At 48.0% G+C, this 17,230-nt stretch overlaps 1 protein-coding gene across 3 annotated transcripts; it reads right to left on the bottom strand.

The window, feature by feature from the left end:
* Positions 1 to 401: 401 nt before the first annotated feature.
* Positions 402 to 9,564, bottom strand: IFI6 (interferon alpha inducible protein 6). Of its 3 annotated transcripts, XM_036025598.1 has the most exons (7): positions 9,440 to 9,564; positions 7,900 to 8,001; positions 7,478 to 7,549; positions 7,244 to 7,393; positions 4,336 to 4,397; positions 505 to 561; positions 402 to 449 (listed from the first exon to the last, which is right to left on the bottom strand). In XM_036025598.1, the coding sequence occupies exons 2-7, from the start codon at positions 7,967 to 7,969 to the stop codon at positions 417 to 419; spliced, it is 444 nt and encodes a 147-aa protein (XP_035881491.1). In that variant the 5' UTR covers positions 7,970 to 8,001; positions 9,440 to 9,564; the 3' UTR covers positions 402 to 416. The 3 variants fall into 3 exon arrangements, with proteins under 3 accessions (XP_035881491.1, XP_035881490.1, XP_028369107.1); XM_036025597.1 differs by lacking the exons at positions 402 to 449; positions 505 to 561; positions 4,336 to 4,397 and adding an exon at positions 5,897 to 6,134 and having other exon boundaries at positions 7,240 to 7,393; XM_028513306.2 differs by lacking the exons at positions 402 to 449; positions 505 to 561; positions 4,336 to 4,397 and adding an exon at positions 5,926 to 6,137.
* Positions 9,565 to 17,230: the final 7,666 nt, after the last annotated feature.

Here is a 17,230-nt window from a genome sequence, read left to right on the forward strand (position 1 = left end):
ATGTGGGAGGTGAGTGAGGCAGACGGAGATTAAAATTAAGTCATTCCTTTATTGGACAATTATTTATAGAGTCCCTCTGGGTGCCAGACACCATTTTAGAGAGACTATCTGGGTTCAAATCCTGGCCATCAATTGCTAGCTGTTTGCCTTAGGCAAGTTATTCAGCCTCTCTCTGCCTTGATCTCATCATCTGTAAAATAAGGATCCTAGGAACACCCAAGCAGTGTTGGCTGGGGAGCTCAGCTAGTTGGAGCTTTGTCCTGATACACCAAGGTTGTAGGTTCTATCCTGGGTCAGGGTACATACAAGAATCAACAAATGAATGCATAAATAAGTGGAACAACAAATTCCTTCTCTCTCAAAATCAATACATTTTTTAAAATTACCAAAAAAAATTGTTGTAAGAATTAAATGAGTTAACATATGTAACACTTTGGGTCTGGGTGCTTAGAGCTGGGTTCTGAAGTTGAGTACTTGGATGTGGGTGCTTGGGACTAGGTGCTTGGGGCTGGGTGCTTGGGCCTGCTTCTTGGAGTAACCAAGCTTCATTTCTTTACTGGCCTTTTATAGAAAACTAAAACGGGGTGATATGCTAGAGCAGTGGTTCCCACACTTGTCTGTTTGCACATTAGAGAGTCACCTAGAGTTGGTTTTTTGTGTTGTGTTTTTTTTTTTTTACTTCAAAGTCCGAGCTGCACCCCAAACCAATTAAATCCCAATCTCTCTGGGTAAGACACAGGTTTCTGAAGCCTTAGTACATTTTGAAGCCTCCAAGTAATTTCAAGGTGCAGATAAATTTGGGAACCACTGAGGCAGAGAGCGACAAGGAAGCTCCTCTAAAGTGAACAGTCAGGGAGGGCTTCTCTGAAGAGGTGACATTTGAATGAAAAAAGAGCGAAGTAGGAGCCATCATTGGAGAGTCATGGGAGAAAGCCTTTGGGGAAATGTCTGGCCTGGGTACCTGAATGCCAGAAGGTGCCTTTGCCCAAAGTGGGGAAGATTGAGGGAGTAGTGGGCTTGAGCTGATGGGTTCCAAGAGAGTGGGTGAGCAATTGTGGCTGAGTGAAGACCTTTTGCCTCTTCCTCAGGTCGACACCTGGAGCCACTGAACCACACTGTGCTCTTGGTAGGAGATGGGTGCTCCGTCCTTCTCCTTTCAACCACCTCTTGAAGGAGGCAGGGAAGGGCTGTCCACTGGCCAGGCAGAAGCTAGGCAGAGGCCCAGACAAAGTCGTGCAGCAAGGCTAAGGGGTGGTGAGCCCTAAGTCAAGGCCCTGCCTCTCTGCCTAGAGCTGGTTTCTAGAGGCCTCCTTGACCTTGACCTGCTTCTGTCCCTGTTGGGGAGATTTGGTGCTCCATCCAATGGGGGGTGTGGGTGAGTGGGGGCTGGGTACTGGACAAGCAAGTCTGTGCAAATAGAAGAAAAGCAGTAAAATTGTACCAGTTTGGGGTTTGTGATTATTCATCATGGTTGGGCTGGCATTTCCCTTAGTGCTGGTTACAGGGAAACAGACTCCAGTAAATACATTCTGGGACAAGTTCTGCTATAGAGCCACTCCCCCATGCAGTGAAAGAGCCACTGGGGCCTGCCAGCCTCTGTCTGGGCACCGGACACCCCACTGGGAGCTGGTACGTGGAGCTGGGAAGTTGGGGCTGAGTCTCTGGGGCTGGGTTCTGAGGATGGAGGGGTACTTGGGGCCAGGAGCTTAGGCTTGCGTTTGGGAAACCAAAAGCTCCGTTTCTTTACTGGCCTCATACAAATGGGCCTGCCCCTAACTTGACTCTCCTTTCTGTGGCTTCACACCACATGAGAGGGGTGTGACCCTGCCTGTCTGCTTTGTCTGCTCCATGGAGACTCCCGAGGGAAGGGGACTCCACGGTGCTCTGGGCCTCTTCATGGGGCCTCATTCACAGGGCCTTCTTAGGGTCCTCTTCGTTTTGCCCTGGGCCATTAACCCCATGCTCCCTAATCTCCACCCCTCCCCCACAGCCATCTGCTGAAAGGAAGTGGTTCTTCAGTTCTTCACAGGAAGCCACGGGCCTCCTTTGCTTCAGCTTGCTCCAGTGCCTGTTGACCAGGCCCTCTGCTGGCCCAGGCCACCTTCAAGGCTGGGCCCAGGGACGCTTTGCTCCCAGCATCGCCTCTGCGGCCCAGCCAAGTGAAGTGTGTGTGTGAAGTGCTTCTCTCATTTCCTTTTAATCCCTGTGGCTCTGGTCTAGAAGCGCAAGGCTGTGCCCCTAAATGTGAGACCTACTTGCAAAGGGTCCGAAAGGCCGTGCTCAGGAGTTTGGAGATCCCAGAGAGAGGAGGGGGCAGGCCCTGCAGCGTTCCTCAGGATCGACCACTGTCCTGAGCTTCAGGAGCTCCTGCTGCAGACAGGGGCAGGGTTGGGTTCATTTCAGTGTCTAACATCCCTGGTGGGGCCTGGCCCAGGGAGGGCTGTTGGTAATTGTGGAGCTGCTCAAGGACCGTGCAGGCTGAGGAGGATTTCAGGATGGGATTGCACTGTCACCTGGTGGCCACACCAGCACATAGCACCATGGAATTGTGGGAGGCCTGCCAGGGCCAGGAGTGAGCTGACTTTCAACAGTCTAGGGAGGATCTTAAAGAATAAAAGAAATCCCTGGATGGAGGTATCTTATTAAAGAGTGTGACAGCTTAATGTGAGCACTTAGGAAAGGGATTCTAGGTCTAGATGAGATTCCAATTCCTCCCCTCCTCCACTTTACAGTCTGGGACACTGAGGTCCAGAAAGAAACGACGTGGACGGAGGACCTCAGTGCAGTTTTCCATCAGGTCAGCCACACAGACAGGAACTATTGTCAGACTTGTCTTTGGGTGTGACCTCAGAGTGAGGCACCGTCTTGCCAATTTCTAGTCGCCCCCATTTGTGACCCAACATGGCATTTCTCAGCACCGTCACCCACCTTAGTACCAAAGTTGGCAACAAGATGGCTTTTGTCGGCTTCAGAATTAGAATTCACCCTCAGAGGGCCGGGATCTGACAGGGCCAGGGGGGTTCAGAGGCACTCATTTTGTGCTCAGCAATTTCAGAGTAGGAAGTGTCCTGGAGAACATGATACTTAACCCTACTGGTTTTTGCAAAACGAGGAAGCTGGAAGTCAGGGAGGACAAGTAACCTGCCTGAGGCATCCCACCCTGGAGCTGGGCCAGGGCTCAGCTATGTGTTTTTCTGAAGGCCGTTGCCAAGGAGGAGTCTAAAAGTGCATTAGCATCTCCTGACTTGTTGCACTGGCGAATTCTGTTCTGTGTTCGTCATCCTGCCTCATACTTTGCAGACGAGGTGACTGTGCTCTGCGAAGGCTGACGGGGGCTGGGGCAGGCGAAAGGAGATAGGGATGAGGATGTGGTGGCAGGCAGGGAGAAGTGGGGTCATGGATGCTTTGGGGGGGCTCCCAGTTTGTGTACTGTGGGCTCCAAGTAGGTAAGAAATGGGTCTCTTCCACTGTCACATCCTCAGCATTTGGCACAGTGCCTGGCACAGGCCAAGTGCCCAGTAAATGCCTACAGAATAAAGAAGGCGAGGGGCTATCTTGAACATGCCCAAAGGGACCTTGTGGTCAGTGGAATCTCCCCTTAAAGACAAGTCCCTTCAATGTCAATTAGCCTGAAAACTGCTGAGGCCAGGGTAGAGCTGTCCATCTCTCTTGGGCCTTGATGCTATTCGAGTGAATAAGATGCCAAGGGAATAAGCGGAGGATGCTCACCCTTGGGAGAAAAGCAGAACAGAGTCTGTGCGCCCCAGAGAATAAACCCTGACTCCAAAGTTAGGTGATCTAGTTCCTGGTTGGCATTTGGCTGTTTCCTCTTCTCTTTATGCAAGTCCCTAATTATAATAAGAACTGGCATTTACAAAGTGCTGACTATGTGCCGGGCATCATGCTAGACTCTCTCTGTTCGTTAATTCATCCGATTTCATAACAAAAAAAACCCCATTGGTTAGGTGTTATTATCATTGTCAGTTTACAGAGGAGGAAACTGAGTCACAGAGAGGAGAAGAAACTTGTGCAGGGCACATAGGGCAAGAATGAACCAACGTCCATGGGACTCCAGAGGAACTCTCCTATTACGCTCCATTGCCTCATTTGCAAACTCTTCTGTGCTAGGGAACATTGAATAAAAGGTAAGGGGCCTGTGTTTACTTGGACCACAGTGCTAAAGGGGGTACAGGTCCCCGTCCCCTATGCCTGCCTGGTGGTGACAGTGGGCGTTATCAAAGGAACCCCAAAGAAAGAACAAGAATTCCAGGCACTCCTTTCCATGAAGATTGGGGAACATGTAGGGACAGGTGGATGGGAGTGGAGGAGACTAACCTCAGTTTCAATTCTGCCCACATATATTGAGCACCTACTGTGTGCCAGGCCTCTTCCGGGCACTAGAGAGAAGACACAACTCACACACAGTGTCCTCTGTGAAGGGGATGAAGGACATACATTTAAGGTCTCTGGGATGTCAGCCCCATAGACAAACTGGGGTGCAATTAATAGGCCTCAGCAGGGCATGGTGCTTGAGACCCTACCTCTCTCTGAGGGCAGAAGTCCACTCTCTCACTCCCCCACCCTTGCCAAGGAAGGACTGTCCAGGCTTGTCTCGTATCAGGTTAGGAGACTCAGCCCAGCTTCTGTTCTTGGTTACAAGTCATGGAGACAATATTTGCGGAGCAAGATGGTACCACCTGTGAGCCTTTTCTACAAAGTGCTTCTCTGGGGGCCTGGAGCAAACCAGCTGGAGCAGCCAGTTGCCATCTGCAGAGATGGCGTTGGACCCGGGGGCACGCGCAAGCAGGATGGCCCTCTCCCCCACCCATCCATACACATTTGTGCTTCTTCTCTTTTTTAAAGATTGTATTTATTTATTTTTAGAGAGAGGGGGAGGAGGAGGAGAGAGGTAGAGAAACATCTAACGGCTGTCTCTCACATGTGCCTTAACCTGGGACCAAACCCGCAACCCAGGCATGACTGGAAATCCAACTGGCAGTGTTTCGTTTTGCAAGATGACACCCAGCTAACTGAGCCACACTGGTCAGGGCCATCCATACACATTTGTAATGGAAGAATTCCTGGATTATAAGTGAGGACAGCTGGCTTGGCCTTTTCGTGACAAGGTTTTATGGGTCACACATGGCCACGTCCCAGGGCTGCAGATCTCCTCAGAGGACGGGCTGGCACTGGGGCTGGCGTCCATTCACAGACCGGAGCACAGCACGATTCTCTCTTTCTGCCAGTGATGGGGCCAGCCCTACCTTTACTGACATTTGACTTCTAGGGTCTCTTTGTCCTCAGCCTGCCTAGGTTCTGGCACTCCGCTTCACCTGGACGGGCCTCCCAAACTTCCAGTCTCCCCAAGGGCTTTGGTTGACCTTCCCTCCCCACTCAGAAGGCATATGCTCCAGATGCAAATTGCTTATCCCATCCCAGAGTTCTCTGAGGGAAGGAAGGCCTTGCCGAGCCCCCTGAAAGCTGCTGTTACACACTTTGCCCAAGCCAGAAGTCTGGCCTTCTATTCTCCATCAGAGGGAGATGACTCTGGTGCTTCTTCAGAGAATGGAGATCTTGTGTCTATGTTTCTGCCTAATCTCTCTCACTGAGAACAGGCTGAGCTCTTCTTCCCCAGTGCCACTGTGCAATGTAGCCTGAGCATTCCTATTGTGACAGGGACAGCAGGAAGCTCTGCTGGGGAAGAGTCCCAGAGGAGGGGGTGTCTGAGCCGGTTTTGAGCTTCAGAAGGACATTCTAGGCAGAAAGGACAGCGCATGCCAAGGCCCAGGGACAAAATCAGCCGGTTGTATTCAAGGAGCCGTGGCTGGCTTTAGGGGAAGCGAGGGTGGGGTGTGTGGACAAAGCAGACCAGAGTCGGATCTTGCTGGGCTTCTTATAGCAAATGGACGACTCACAGGAAAAGTGTTTTCGAGAGTTTATTTTCTTGTTCACCCCACTCACCCACAAGTGTAACAGAGAAACCTGGCATGTAATAGGGAGAAGGGTGGCAAGGATGAGTGACCTGGGAGCTTCTGACTACTCTTCTTCCTTCGACTTCTTGTTCTTTTGATGCTGGTAGGCTGCAAAGCCTAGAAACCCACCAACCTTGGCCATGAGGGTACTGCCACCAGTAGCTCCTGTAAAGCAAGTACAGTCTGGCCACCTGTAGCCCAGGCCCCAGGCCTGGGAATCCAAAAATCTGGAAACCATTGCTCAAGTCCAACCTCTTCATTCTTGGATGGAGAAACAGAGGACCTGGGAGGGGCTGGGACTCCTGCATAGTGAATCCTATCACCCCCTTCCCCCAACTTGCCACCTCAAAACAGAACTGTGTTTCAGAGATGCAAAAGACAAAATAACAACTCATTTTTTTCATGTCTGCAGTGAACACATGGTGTCATTAATAATGCTAATAAGTTACCTTGGTGGAGACCTCTCTGTGGGTGCTGGGGGGTTCACAAGTAAGGGAGAACGACCATCTTATAACACAAGGCTGCTCCCAGCCCGGCCCACACCCCTTACTTCCCACTGCTGGGGAATGACCTAGCCTGTGTCTTCCCCTCGGTCCCCTCTGCCCCCTCTGAAAAGGGCTCTGTTCTTTTAGGCTGGTTCCTTGGGCTTTATCATCCAGAACTGAAAGAAGATGGAGGCTTCAGAAAGGTGGAGAGACAGTTTGTCAGGGGTGGTTTTTCTCTACGATTTTGGAGGCCTCAGAGAGAAAGAGGGAGGAAGAAAAAGAAAACAGTGGAGGGGAAAGGGAGAGCGAGAAGGAGAGACACGTAGAAATAGATATGAACGCACATTTTTTTTTTAGAAGGATCATTCTGAGCTCTACATCTATTCCCTTTGTGGTGTTGAGACCAGGGCTGGTCTGAGATTGAATTGGGTTGTCCTGCCACTCTAGGCTTTCGCTACTCTGGGTGTCTGAGATTGAGCAGATTCATAAAATGTGAAATTGAGGATGATTATCCTGTTTGACAGATGAGAAAGCAGGCTTTCTGTGACTTGGTCAAAGCATCAGTGAGGCACCAGGCTAAACGCAAAGAATCAGACTGACTGGGTTTGAATCCTGGCTTTAGTGCAAGCCAGCTGGGAGAATCTGAGTAAATTACTGAATCAATCAGTGCCTCAGTTGGCCCACTGTGTGGGCTCAGAGAGCCGAGTTGGCTTGTGGAAAGGACTCAGAACAGTAAAGTGGGGGGCTATGTGGCACTAGTGTCTCTGTTCCTGGGGCCCTACTCACCCAAACTCTGCAGCGTGGCCACCAGCCCTCCTGCAGGCACACCACCCCCGTTCGCCACAGCCGACCAGCTCATCATCGAGGCTGCCCACGAGTTGGCAGCGATGCCGGTAGCGGTGAAGCCCAGAGCAGGCAGACCCATGGCCAGGAGCCCTGGAGGCAGAAGAGGTGGTGAGGCAGCGCCCACGACCTGGGCCGCTCCACCTTCCTGAGCTTCAGCCTTCCTTCCACACCTACCTCCTCCGACTGCTACGTAGGTCAGGGCATCCCAGAATCCCGAGTTGCTGTCATCGGAGTCTTTTCTTGTGTCTGTTGGGAGAGTGGACAAAGTGGAGTGGAGCAGGCAACAGAGTCCCCTACTCTGTGCCTGATGCTCAGGAACAACCCAAGATCCTCCCCTCCTGGGGAGAACCTCACAAAAGGGAAGAGACTTTTCTCCTTAAGGCGTCGTGCCTGGCACATAACTGGCATTGGATAAATGTCAGTAGAATGGAGAAATTGACAGAGTAGGGTTCGAATCTGGGACTCTGGCTACGACAAGCCTGTGCTGTCCATTGTAATAGCTCCTCTCATTCAGAGGCACGCCTGAATCTCTAAACCAAGGGTTCTGAAACTTTCCCCTTCTTTCTACCAAAGTCCCCTTGCCGCAGGATCCTTACGTGCTTCTACCCCGCCGCAGGTGTAGAGTAGCAGGTAGCACAAGAAGATCGATATCACCTTCTGCCGCATGGTGGCGCTACGCGCTGGCTTTGTCGCTGGACCTAGGCAGGAGACACGGGAGTGAAGCGGAGCCATTTTTGAGCCACACCCGCTCGGCTGTTTTCCCTTCCGATTGGAGGATGAGTCCGTAAAAAGCAGCGAGGTGCTATAGATTGAGCTCAGAATCCCTGTAAAGGGCCGCGGGGTTTCCATTTCCCCACGGCAACGTCGGCAGCGATGTTCTCGCCTCACCCTGTGGTCGTGAGAATCAGGGTAGGAATCCTTCCGGTAAGGTGCCTGGCACTTGGCCCGTGCTTGCACGTGGCCCGTGCTGAATGATGTCAGCTAGTAACATTACTGTGGTTTCTGTTGTTGACTTTGTCAGACTTTGCTGTCACTGCCTGTGTGACCTCGGGTAGGGTACGGGGGTGGGGGGGGGCGCTTCTCTGGGCCTTGATTTACTTATCCCTAAGATGGGGGTATTAATAGAGCCTATTTTAGAGGGTGACTGTGAGTTTTGAAACTATTCAACACTGTGTCGCTAGCACTTGGAACAGTACCTGTCACATAGAATTTTCTTTTAAAAATGGTTGTTGATCAACTTATTCATCCAATGCATTGAATGTTTACAAGCATCCAACTGTCCTCACATCAACCTCCTTTTATAGAAAGAAAGCACTGAGGGGTTAAAGAGCTTGTCCAAGGTCACACAGTAAATTGTGCAGCCAAGACATACAGTCAAGACTGTCAGAATTCAAAACCTATGTTCTCTCCATTGCACCGCAGAGTAGGAAAATGCATGTGCCCCCAAACTCACCTCTAATGTGATTTTGGCCAGCTCAATGCAATTTTCTTATAAACTAACAATATCCTCCTTCAACCCCAGGATCGAGTACTTACTCAGCATTTTATGGCACAAGGTCGTTTTATACCCCTAACAACCACACGAAGTACCTGGAGGTCCCGCTGTTCTTAACCACGTGTTATAGATAAGGAAACTGAAACTCAGAGAGTTTAATATTCCCATGTCTGCCCAGCCAGGAAGTGGCAGAATCAAGATTTAAACCTGCAACCGACTGATGCTCAAACCCACACTTTTAACAATCATTCCAGATCACTCCATTTATCCTTCAAGATAAACTCACTGTCACATTAGATCCTGCAACCCAGGGGTTTCTGAAATCACGCAGTCCTTTGGCAAATCAGGTAGCTTGATTCTCATTTTGCAGATGGGGACTAAAGCCCCCAAAAGTGAAATGACAGTTAAGGCCATAGATGCTGACATGGCATCTGTAAGCTTAAGACTAAAGCTTCTTGGGGTTTTGCACCCCAACCCCCTAAAAGCCCCAACACTCCCCTCAGACCAGTCTTAGACCAGGGCACTAAAAGTAGCCTCTCTGAGGAATGGGCATCCTGACTCTCCGGGCATGAGGCCCACAGGTAGGGAGCCTGGCAAAGGGTGATTGCTTGACACCCATACCTCATCATTTCTGGGTTTACCTTGGAGGAGAGAAGAGGAGGAATCTTCCTGCCCGGAGCCTGCGGGAGCCTGCGGGTGGACGGAAGCAGCAGTGAGCAGCAGCTGCGGCTCTCTCAGCCTGCAGGCTGTCTTTTTATAATCACATTCCAATTTCGCCCCGCCCCTCACCCCTCCAGGATAGATGGCCAATCTCTTTCAGAGTTTCCATTTCCTGCACTTTTGCAGAGTTTCCTTTTCTCTTGCATCTCTGCTAACAGCCTCTCTGCTCTCCCTGCTGGCAGAAAAATGTAATTCAAACAGGACCTTGGAACATCCAAAGCAGGATCCATGGCCCTGTTGGATTTAGTGAAGCCCAACAACCAGTTCCTCTTGGGGCCCAGAGGCTTTTCACAATTCAGTCAATGGTAATACCTACCATTCATTGAGTACTTGCTGTATGCCAGGACCTGTACAGAGTGCTCTATATGACCTTTCCAATCCCACAATAATTTTGTGAAGTACCATGTACTGTTTTCTGAAAATTATTTTAAATCCACATTATGAGTTTATTTTATCCTATAACCAGTTCAAATTTTCACGTGATTGAGGATTTTTCATGGCTACCAGAGCAGGACTTGGGCTGGAGAATCCCTGCAGACACCTTCCAAAGCCCCTCAAATCTTGGTTTAATCCACATAGTTATCATCTTTAGTTACGAGCTCTTCTAGATGGCCATTTTCTCAGCCGGCAGCTTTGAGGGAAGCATCATGAGGACCATTCACCTTCTGAAAACCTGAAAAGAGATGTGGAACCAGAAACAACCTTAATGCAGAAAGTTATTTACTGTATTTTGCTGTGTATAATGCCCACCCACATTTTTAGCCCAAACTTTCAGGAAAAAAATCTTTTGTTTTAATTTTGTATTTATTTTTAGAAACAAAACCAATGTTCATCTTCCAGGTATTATTTTGCATATGGATATCGTTATTGCTTTCTAGACTTATGCTTTTAATGCATAAGCATAAATAAAAGACTAAAAAACATTTATATAGGTACAGAATTACTACTACCCATATATAATGCACGCCCTTCTTTTTCCCTCAAAAATTTGAGCAAAAAAGTGAACATTATACATGGCAAAATACGGTCTTTCCCATGGAGTTTTCACCTTCCAGGCAGACTGGCCAGATGAGTCAGAAGAAGGAATCTGTGGAGGCATTTCTGGAATCATACCAGGAAGCACCTGGTAGGGGTTTTTGCTTCAAGGCCTTTTCAAGGGGTTTTGTGTTCTCCTGCATGAACATCGCCTTCTTTGTGGAACTAGCTACGGATATCAGTAGCTCTTCTTTTCAAAGGAAAAGAAGAAGTGATTTTCCTGTAATGATAAAGCCGGTGAGCCAGGGACTCGGTGGGGTCTCTGGGCTAAACCTTTGCCACCTCTGCCAGTACCTGGGCAGGCGATTTCCAAAGAACCTCTTCTGGGCATCAGTTTCCATCCTGTGGGCAAGTTCTAGTCCTGCTTCTGTCATTTACTAGCTGTGTGGTCTTCAGCGAGTCACCAGCGTCTGTGAGCCTTGGTTTCTCATTTACCCTCATGCTCCCTCTTCTTGGCCATGTGTTCTGTCCCCTAACATACACCGTCTATGATCCTCACTTTGCAGAGGAGATTAAAACTTGTGGAAATGAAGTCATTCCACACCATTGTTCTCTCATGCTGCCTGCTGCTGGGTGATGGGCACATATGATAAGACTGTCACAGGTGGGCATAGGTAACCAGGTTCTTAGTGATCACAAACAATGAATTGAACTGAGGGAATTGAACACACAGAGAGTTTACAGCAGAAAGAGAGAGAGCAGATTTATTAGTGATAGTACACTTCACAGAACATGGGAGCAGGCCAACTCTAAGCAGAGATTGACCCTCAGTGGCTGGAGGGATTCTATTCTTATATGGCAGATGCTTGCTGACTAGTTTTGGTGGACAATAAAAATTGTGCATGTTCAAGTAGTTATATTATTTTAAAGCTACTGCGCATGCGGTCTCCCATAATTTTCCTTGGCTGGCCACCGGGACGGGGGTCCCACTATGTTAATTTATTGCGATGCTGTTATAATGAAGCGGGGGTCATGTAGCATCTTCTGCGCAGGAGCAGTCATGATTCACCGTGATTCAGTGCTTTTCCAGAAAGGAGTGGGGCAACCGGTCTTAGCACAGGGTCCCTGTCTTGAATCAATGTCCTTTGTCTTAGCCCTGAGGCACCTCCGGAGTTTCCTCCTCCCTGACTATCTCCTGCCTCAAGGCCAGTGAAGCCCATGTTCCTGTAGCCAAACATCCTTTGCCGTAAAATGGGTCTTGGCACTAGGTAATAGATTGAATGTTTTTTAAAAGATTTTATTCATTCATTTTTAGAGAGGGAAGGGAGGGAGACAGAAAGAAAGAGAGAGAGAGAGAGAGAGAGAGAGAGAGAGAGAGAGAGAGAGAAACATCAATGTGCGGTTGCTGGGGGTCATGGCCTGCAACCCAGGCATGTGCCCTGACTGGGAATCGAACCTGCAACACTTTGGTTTGAAGCCTGCGCTCAGTCCACTGAGCTATGACATCCAGGGCTTACATTGAATGTTTTTTAAGTGTTTGGATGGTCATGCTTGTAGAAGCACTATGGGTAAGTAATGTAAGTTCCAATAAGGATGAATCCTTGCCTTCTCCAAGGTGGAAGGGAGTGGATATAAGTGACCTGTTGTGAGGTGGCTGCCTGCTCTCCCTGACCGATGGCGCTAAACTGCTGCCTGCTGCTGGCTGGTTAGCTATTTGTTGGCAGTTGCTAGATCAGCCTTGGTGAGAGGGAGGCCAGGTTGTTGGAACCATTCATTGCTACCATGGCTACTCTTACAGGTCTTTTGTAAAACAATAGAGTGGCTAAGTTTAGAGGTTGGGTGACATCCGTAAGATAGGGCATCTGACCATCGGGCTGGAGAGCTTTTTCCTGTGGTAGATGGTCTCTGGTGAGCATTAATGTTGGGACACAAAGATCTGCATGCTTTTTGCCCACTCCTGTAGCTTGATCCACATGTCCTTACCCAGACCTGCTTATCTCCAAAACTCCAATTTTGCCCTTTCCATGCCCTTGATCAATTAGCTATGCCATTTGCCACTTATCAGGAATTAGTGCACACCTGAACCTCAGCCCATCCCTTCGTCTATGCAAAGGGCATGAGAAAGTGTGCTGCTCACAGTCCTGCCCCTTGGGAGCATTTACCACCATCCTTCATGGCTGCCTCCAGCTGGGGCCATAACAGAGTGGTCCATTTCCAACTGATGCCAAAATATCTCATCCACCTATCTGTGGCATGGGTTTAATTCCTTCCCTTCTTTATCAGTTTGTTGCAGGGAACCCTCCACAAGGCCATAGGTATGGGTTAAAGGAGAGGTGTCAGATCAACAGATTTAGGTGCCACGGGAGTCTGAGCTGCCTGTTCATTGGATTTACTCATCCCTCTGGACTCTTTGAGCCCAGCCCTGAATATACCACTTCCATCATATTGGATTGCTGGTGTGCCTGTCTGATGACGTCTAGCTTAAGGTGTATAGCCACCTGGCATCCAGTGGTCAGATGCTCAGGCACTGCTGCGCCCAGTGACACATCAGGACCTTTTTGTTCAAATGGACAATGGTGACTATGGCCTTACTCCAGAACTGGGGGTTCTCACTGCGGCCCTTCAATTTGAGCTTTCAGAGACACCCTCCAGAACCTTTGTTCCTCCCGCAACCTTGAATCTTCAGGATCACATAATCCAAAGTGGCAGCATTGCCTGTTTTATGGTTTGAACCTTCTGTACAGCACTTTCTTGCTCTGGGCAGTGCTCAGGATTGGCAGCCTTCCAGGTTACCCCATAACAGGTAGAAGTGTATATATTCTGCCTGCAAAACTCAAAGACGCCCACCAAACGTGCCTGTTTTTAAGTGGTGGGATGTGTGAGGTGAGATGACTTGTCCTGGCATGCCCCAAGCCACGGAACTCCTAAAAATGTTCCCAGTGTGGTAAGACCATGAATCTGCATGTAATTTATCTCCCACTCTCTGGCAAACTTGGTGCTTTTACCACTTCCTGTTTATGAGTGAGGAGCATGATGTCATTAACGTAGTGGACCAGCATGCCGTTCTGTGGAAAGCCAAGGCAATCAAGGTCCCTGAGGACTGCATTGTAAGGAGAACTGGTGAGTTAACAAAGCCCTGAGGGGAGAGAATGAAGGTGCTGTCATTGTGACATTGTGAAGCAAAAGCAAACTGCCTTCCACGGTCCCTTCTCACAGGCATTAAATAGAAAGCACTGTGGGGTGTGGTGGGAGGGTGAGTGAAAAAATCGAAGGGGATTAAGAAGTGCCAACTGCAAGTTATGAAATAAGTCATGCCCTGACCAGGTCACTCAGTTGTTAGAGTGTCGTGCTGATACACCAAGGTTGTGGATTTGATCCCCCATAAGACTACACACAGGACTCAATGAATGCATCAATAAGTGGAACAACAAAATCGATGTCTCTCTCTCTCTCTCTCCCCTTTCCTCTCTCAATCTAAAATCAATGAAAAAAAAAAAGTCACGGTATGTAAGGTACAGCATAGGGAATATAGTCAATAATATCGTAATAGCTATGTGTGGTGACAGTTGGTTACTAGACATTGTGGGGACCACTGTGTCAGGTGTATAAATGTCTAATCAGTAGGTGTACATCTGAAACTAATATAACATTGTAGGTCAACTGTAATTAAAAATAAACTTAAAAAAGAGAAAGAAAGCATTTGCTAAATCAGTTACCATACACAATGATTAGAGCTTGTGCTGATATGCTCCAGTAAAGATACCACATTGAGGCCCTGTCCAGGTAGCTAAGTTGGTTAGAGCACCGTCCCAATACATTAAGGTTGTGGGTTCAATTCCTAGTCAGGCCACATACAAGGATCAACCAGTGAATGCATAAATAAGTAGAACAACAAATCAATGTTTCTCTGTCTCTCTTTCTCCCTAAAAATCAATTAAAAAATTTTTTTAAAGCTATCACTCTAGCCAGTAGCTCAGCTGGTTGGAGCATTGTCCTGATACTCAAAGGTTGCAGGTTCCATCCCTAGTCAGGGCATGTACAAGAATCAACCAGGCAATGCATCAATAAGTGGAATAGCTAATTGAAGTTTCTCTCTCTCTAATCAATAAATACAAAAAAATTTTTAAGATACCACATTGAATAGAGTAGCTCTGGTTGGGGTTATCATGTGCTTACATTTATAGTAGTCCACCATCCATCATCCACCATGATACATCCATTTTTGTGGAGGCCAGACAGGTAAACTGAATAGGGATATGATGGGCACAACCTCAGCCAATGTATTAGATCAGAAATAATACTGCAGAAATAAACTGTAGGACAGTGTGATGGTTAATTTTATATGTTAACTTGACTAGGTCACAGCACCCAGATATTTGGTCAAGCAGTAGTGTAGATGTTGAAGGTAGTTTTTGTATGAGATTTACATTGTTTTAAAGATTTTATTTATTAATTTATTTTTTTAGAGAGGGGAAGGGAGGGAAAGAAACATCAATGTGTGGTTGCCTCTCATGCACCCCCTACTGGGGACATGGTCCACAACCCAGGCATATGTCCTAACTGGGAATCGAACTGGTGATCCTTTGGTGTGAAGGCCAGCACTCAATCCACTGAGCCACACCAGCTAGGGTATGAGATTTACATTTAAATTAGTACACTTTGAGAAAAATAGATTACCCTTTATAGTGTGGTGAGCCTCATCCAATCAGTTGGAAGGCTCTAGAATAAAAAAGACTACTCTCACTTAGAAGAGGGAATTCTCGCTGCTGTCTGCCTTTGGACTTGAGCCATAACATTAATTCTTTTGTGGGTTTCCAGGCTGCCAGCCTACACAGCAGATTGTGGACTTGCATGAGCTAATTCTTTAAGATAAATCATTCCCTTTCTATCTATTGTATCTGTCTATCTATCTAATCTATATGTATCTGTATCTCTCTCTCTCCGTCTCTCCATGTCTATCTATCTATCTATACATCCAATTGGTTCTGTTTCTTTGGAGGACCCTTAGTAATACAGGCAGTATGAGGGGCTTCTGTGTGGCTCTTCCTATCACAACAGCCTTTACTCCAGAGTTCATGGAATTAATGAGAGGCTCTGCCATCTTCTATGTACCCCATTGGAATTATGGTAAACTCCATCCATCACCTGGCCTCCTTTAGTCCCTACTCTAACCAGGGAACTGTGATGGTGTTTTGTGTCTCCTAGGTTCTATGTCAGCTCAGACTCTATGTCATTAACAATCTTTGAAAATTCTGAATATCCTCCTTTTCCCAAAGCACAGTTACCTCAGCTACAGATCCATTTGGGGAAGGACTGGAGGAATAATTACCACATGTAATTGTGATGTCATTGCACAGTTGTTCCTTAAGGGACATGTCCTCCCTATGGTTAAGGGATTCTGGGTCTGCGAACTTAGATTTAGAATCTGTATGAGAAACCATGATTTTCCACTGTGGTGGCTGATGTCAGTTTTCTGCTTACCAGCTCTTGATTTTTTAAAATATAAACATCAAGGATTGCCCTGGCTGGTGTGGCTCAGTGGATTGAGTGTCGGCCTGCGAACCAAAGGGTTGCTGGTTTGATTCCCGGTTAGGGCACATGCCTGGGCTGCAGGCCAGGTCCTCAGTGGGGGTTTGCGCAAGAGGCAACCACACATTGGTGTTTCCCTCTCTTTCTCCCTCCCTTCCCCTCTCTCTAAAAATAAATAAAATCTTAAAACAAAATCAAGGATCACCTAGTCAGCTGTCCGTCCACCCCATCCCCATAATCAACTTGCCATAGATCCACGTTGATCAAGGCACCTTTGTGGTCAGTATGGCCAGCCGCACCTGACAGCACTTACACTCACCCGGTCTTGGACGCCACCTCTGCCATTCCGGAACCTCAACATTACTGTTGATATTAGGGATCCCAGTTCCAAAGCAGCATCTCTTACTCTTAATCCCAGCCTACCAAAGACAGACACCGCAGAGCTACCCAGCGATGCTGGTGTCCCCTTTGTCAGTGAACTGCTTATTGCCTTAGCAGAGAGAGTATCCTTGGGACACTCCTAGAGAACATAGTCAAGTGCTGAGTTCTTGGATCCAACGTTTCCACTCTCTGAACTTTCTGACCTCTTCTTAACTGCACTACCATGGACGTTCTAGCATCTCGACCTCATGTAGGTCATCATCCCGCCCAGGCTTTAAAGAAACCCTCCTTGTAAACGAGTGAGACTGTATTTCGATAATCTATTGCTGAATGACAAACCATTCAAAACTTAAAGGCTTAAAGCAACAGCAATTTATTATTCCTTACACTTTTCTACAATCCAGGTTAGGCTCAGTTGGGTGTTTATCTGCTTCATGTGGTATTTGCAGGAACTGAAATGTCCAAGATGTATTTTTCACTTATATCAAAGGCACCTTGGCTAGGAAGGATGGGACACCTGAGGGCTGGTCAGGCATGTGTGCTTCTCAGCGCGGTGTCTCCACATGGCTAGCTCGCACCGCCTCGCAGTGTGAGGGTCTCAGTGTGGCTGGATTTCTTACCCGCCAAGAGAGAAGAAACAGAAGCTGCCGGGCTTCTTAAAGGCTAGGTTTGGAACTGGAACAGAGTTACTTCTGCTGTCTTCTGTTGATTAAGGTGAGTTATAAGACCAGTCAGATTCAAGCAGAGGGGGATAATAGACCCCATCTCTTGAGGTGAGAAGGGGCATGCACTTAGAGGGAGGGAAGGCATTGACGGTGAGCACCTCT

This window comes from Phyllostomus discolor, chromosome 5 (genome assembly GCF_004126475.2).
Source record: "Phyllostomus discolor isolate MPI-MPIP mPhyDis1 chromosome 5, mPhyDis1.pri.v3, whole genome shotgun sequence".
NCBI lineage: Eukaryota > Metazoa > Chordata > Mammalia > Chiroptera > Phyllostomidae > Phyllostomus > Phyllostomus discolor.

Bases quoted from the DNA above. Each gene is read 5' to 3' on its own strand.
- IFI6 (XM_036025597.1), bottom strand. From the start codon at position 7,969: ATGCGGCAGAAGGTGATATCGATCTTCTTGTGCTACCTGCTACTCTAC. The intron at 7,550-7,899 runs GTAAGGATCCTG...CTCTCCCAACAG, and splicing joins CTGCGGCGGGGTAGAAGCAC to ACACAAGAAAAGACTCCGAT. The intron at 6,135-7,239 runs GTAGGGCCCCAG...GCTTTACAGGAG, and splicing joins ACGCTGCAGAGTTTGGGTGA to CTACTGGTGGCAGTACCCTC.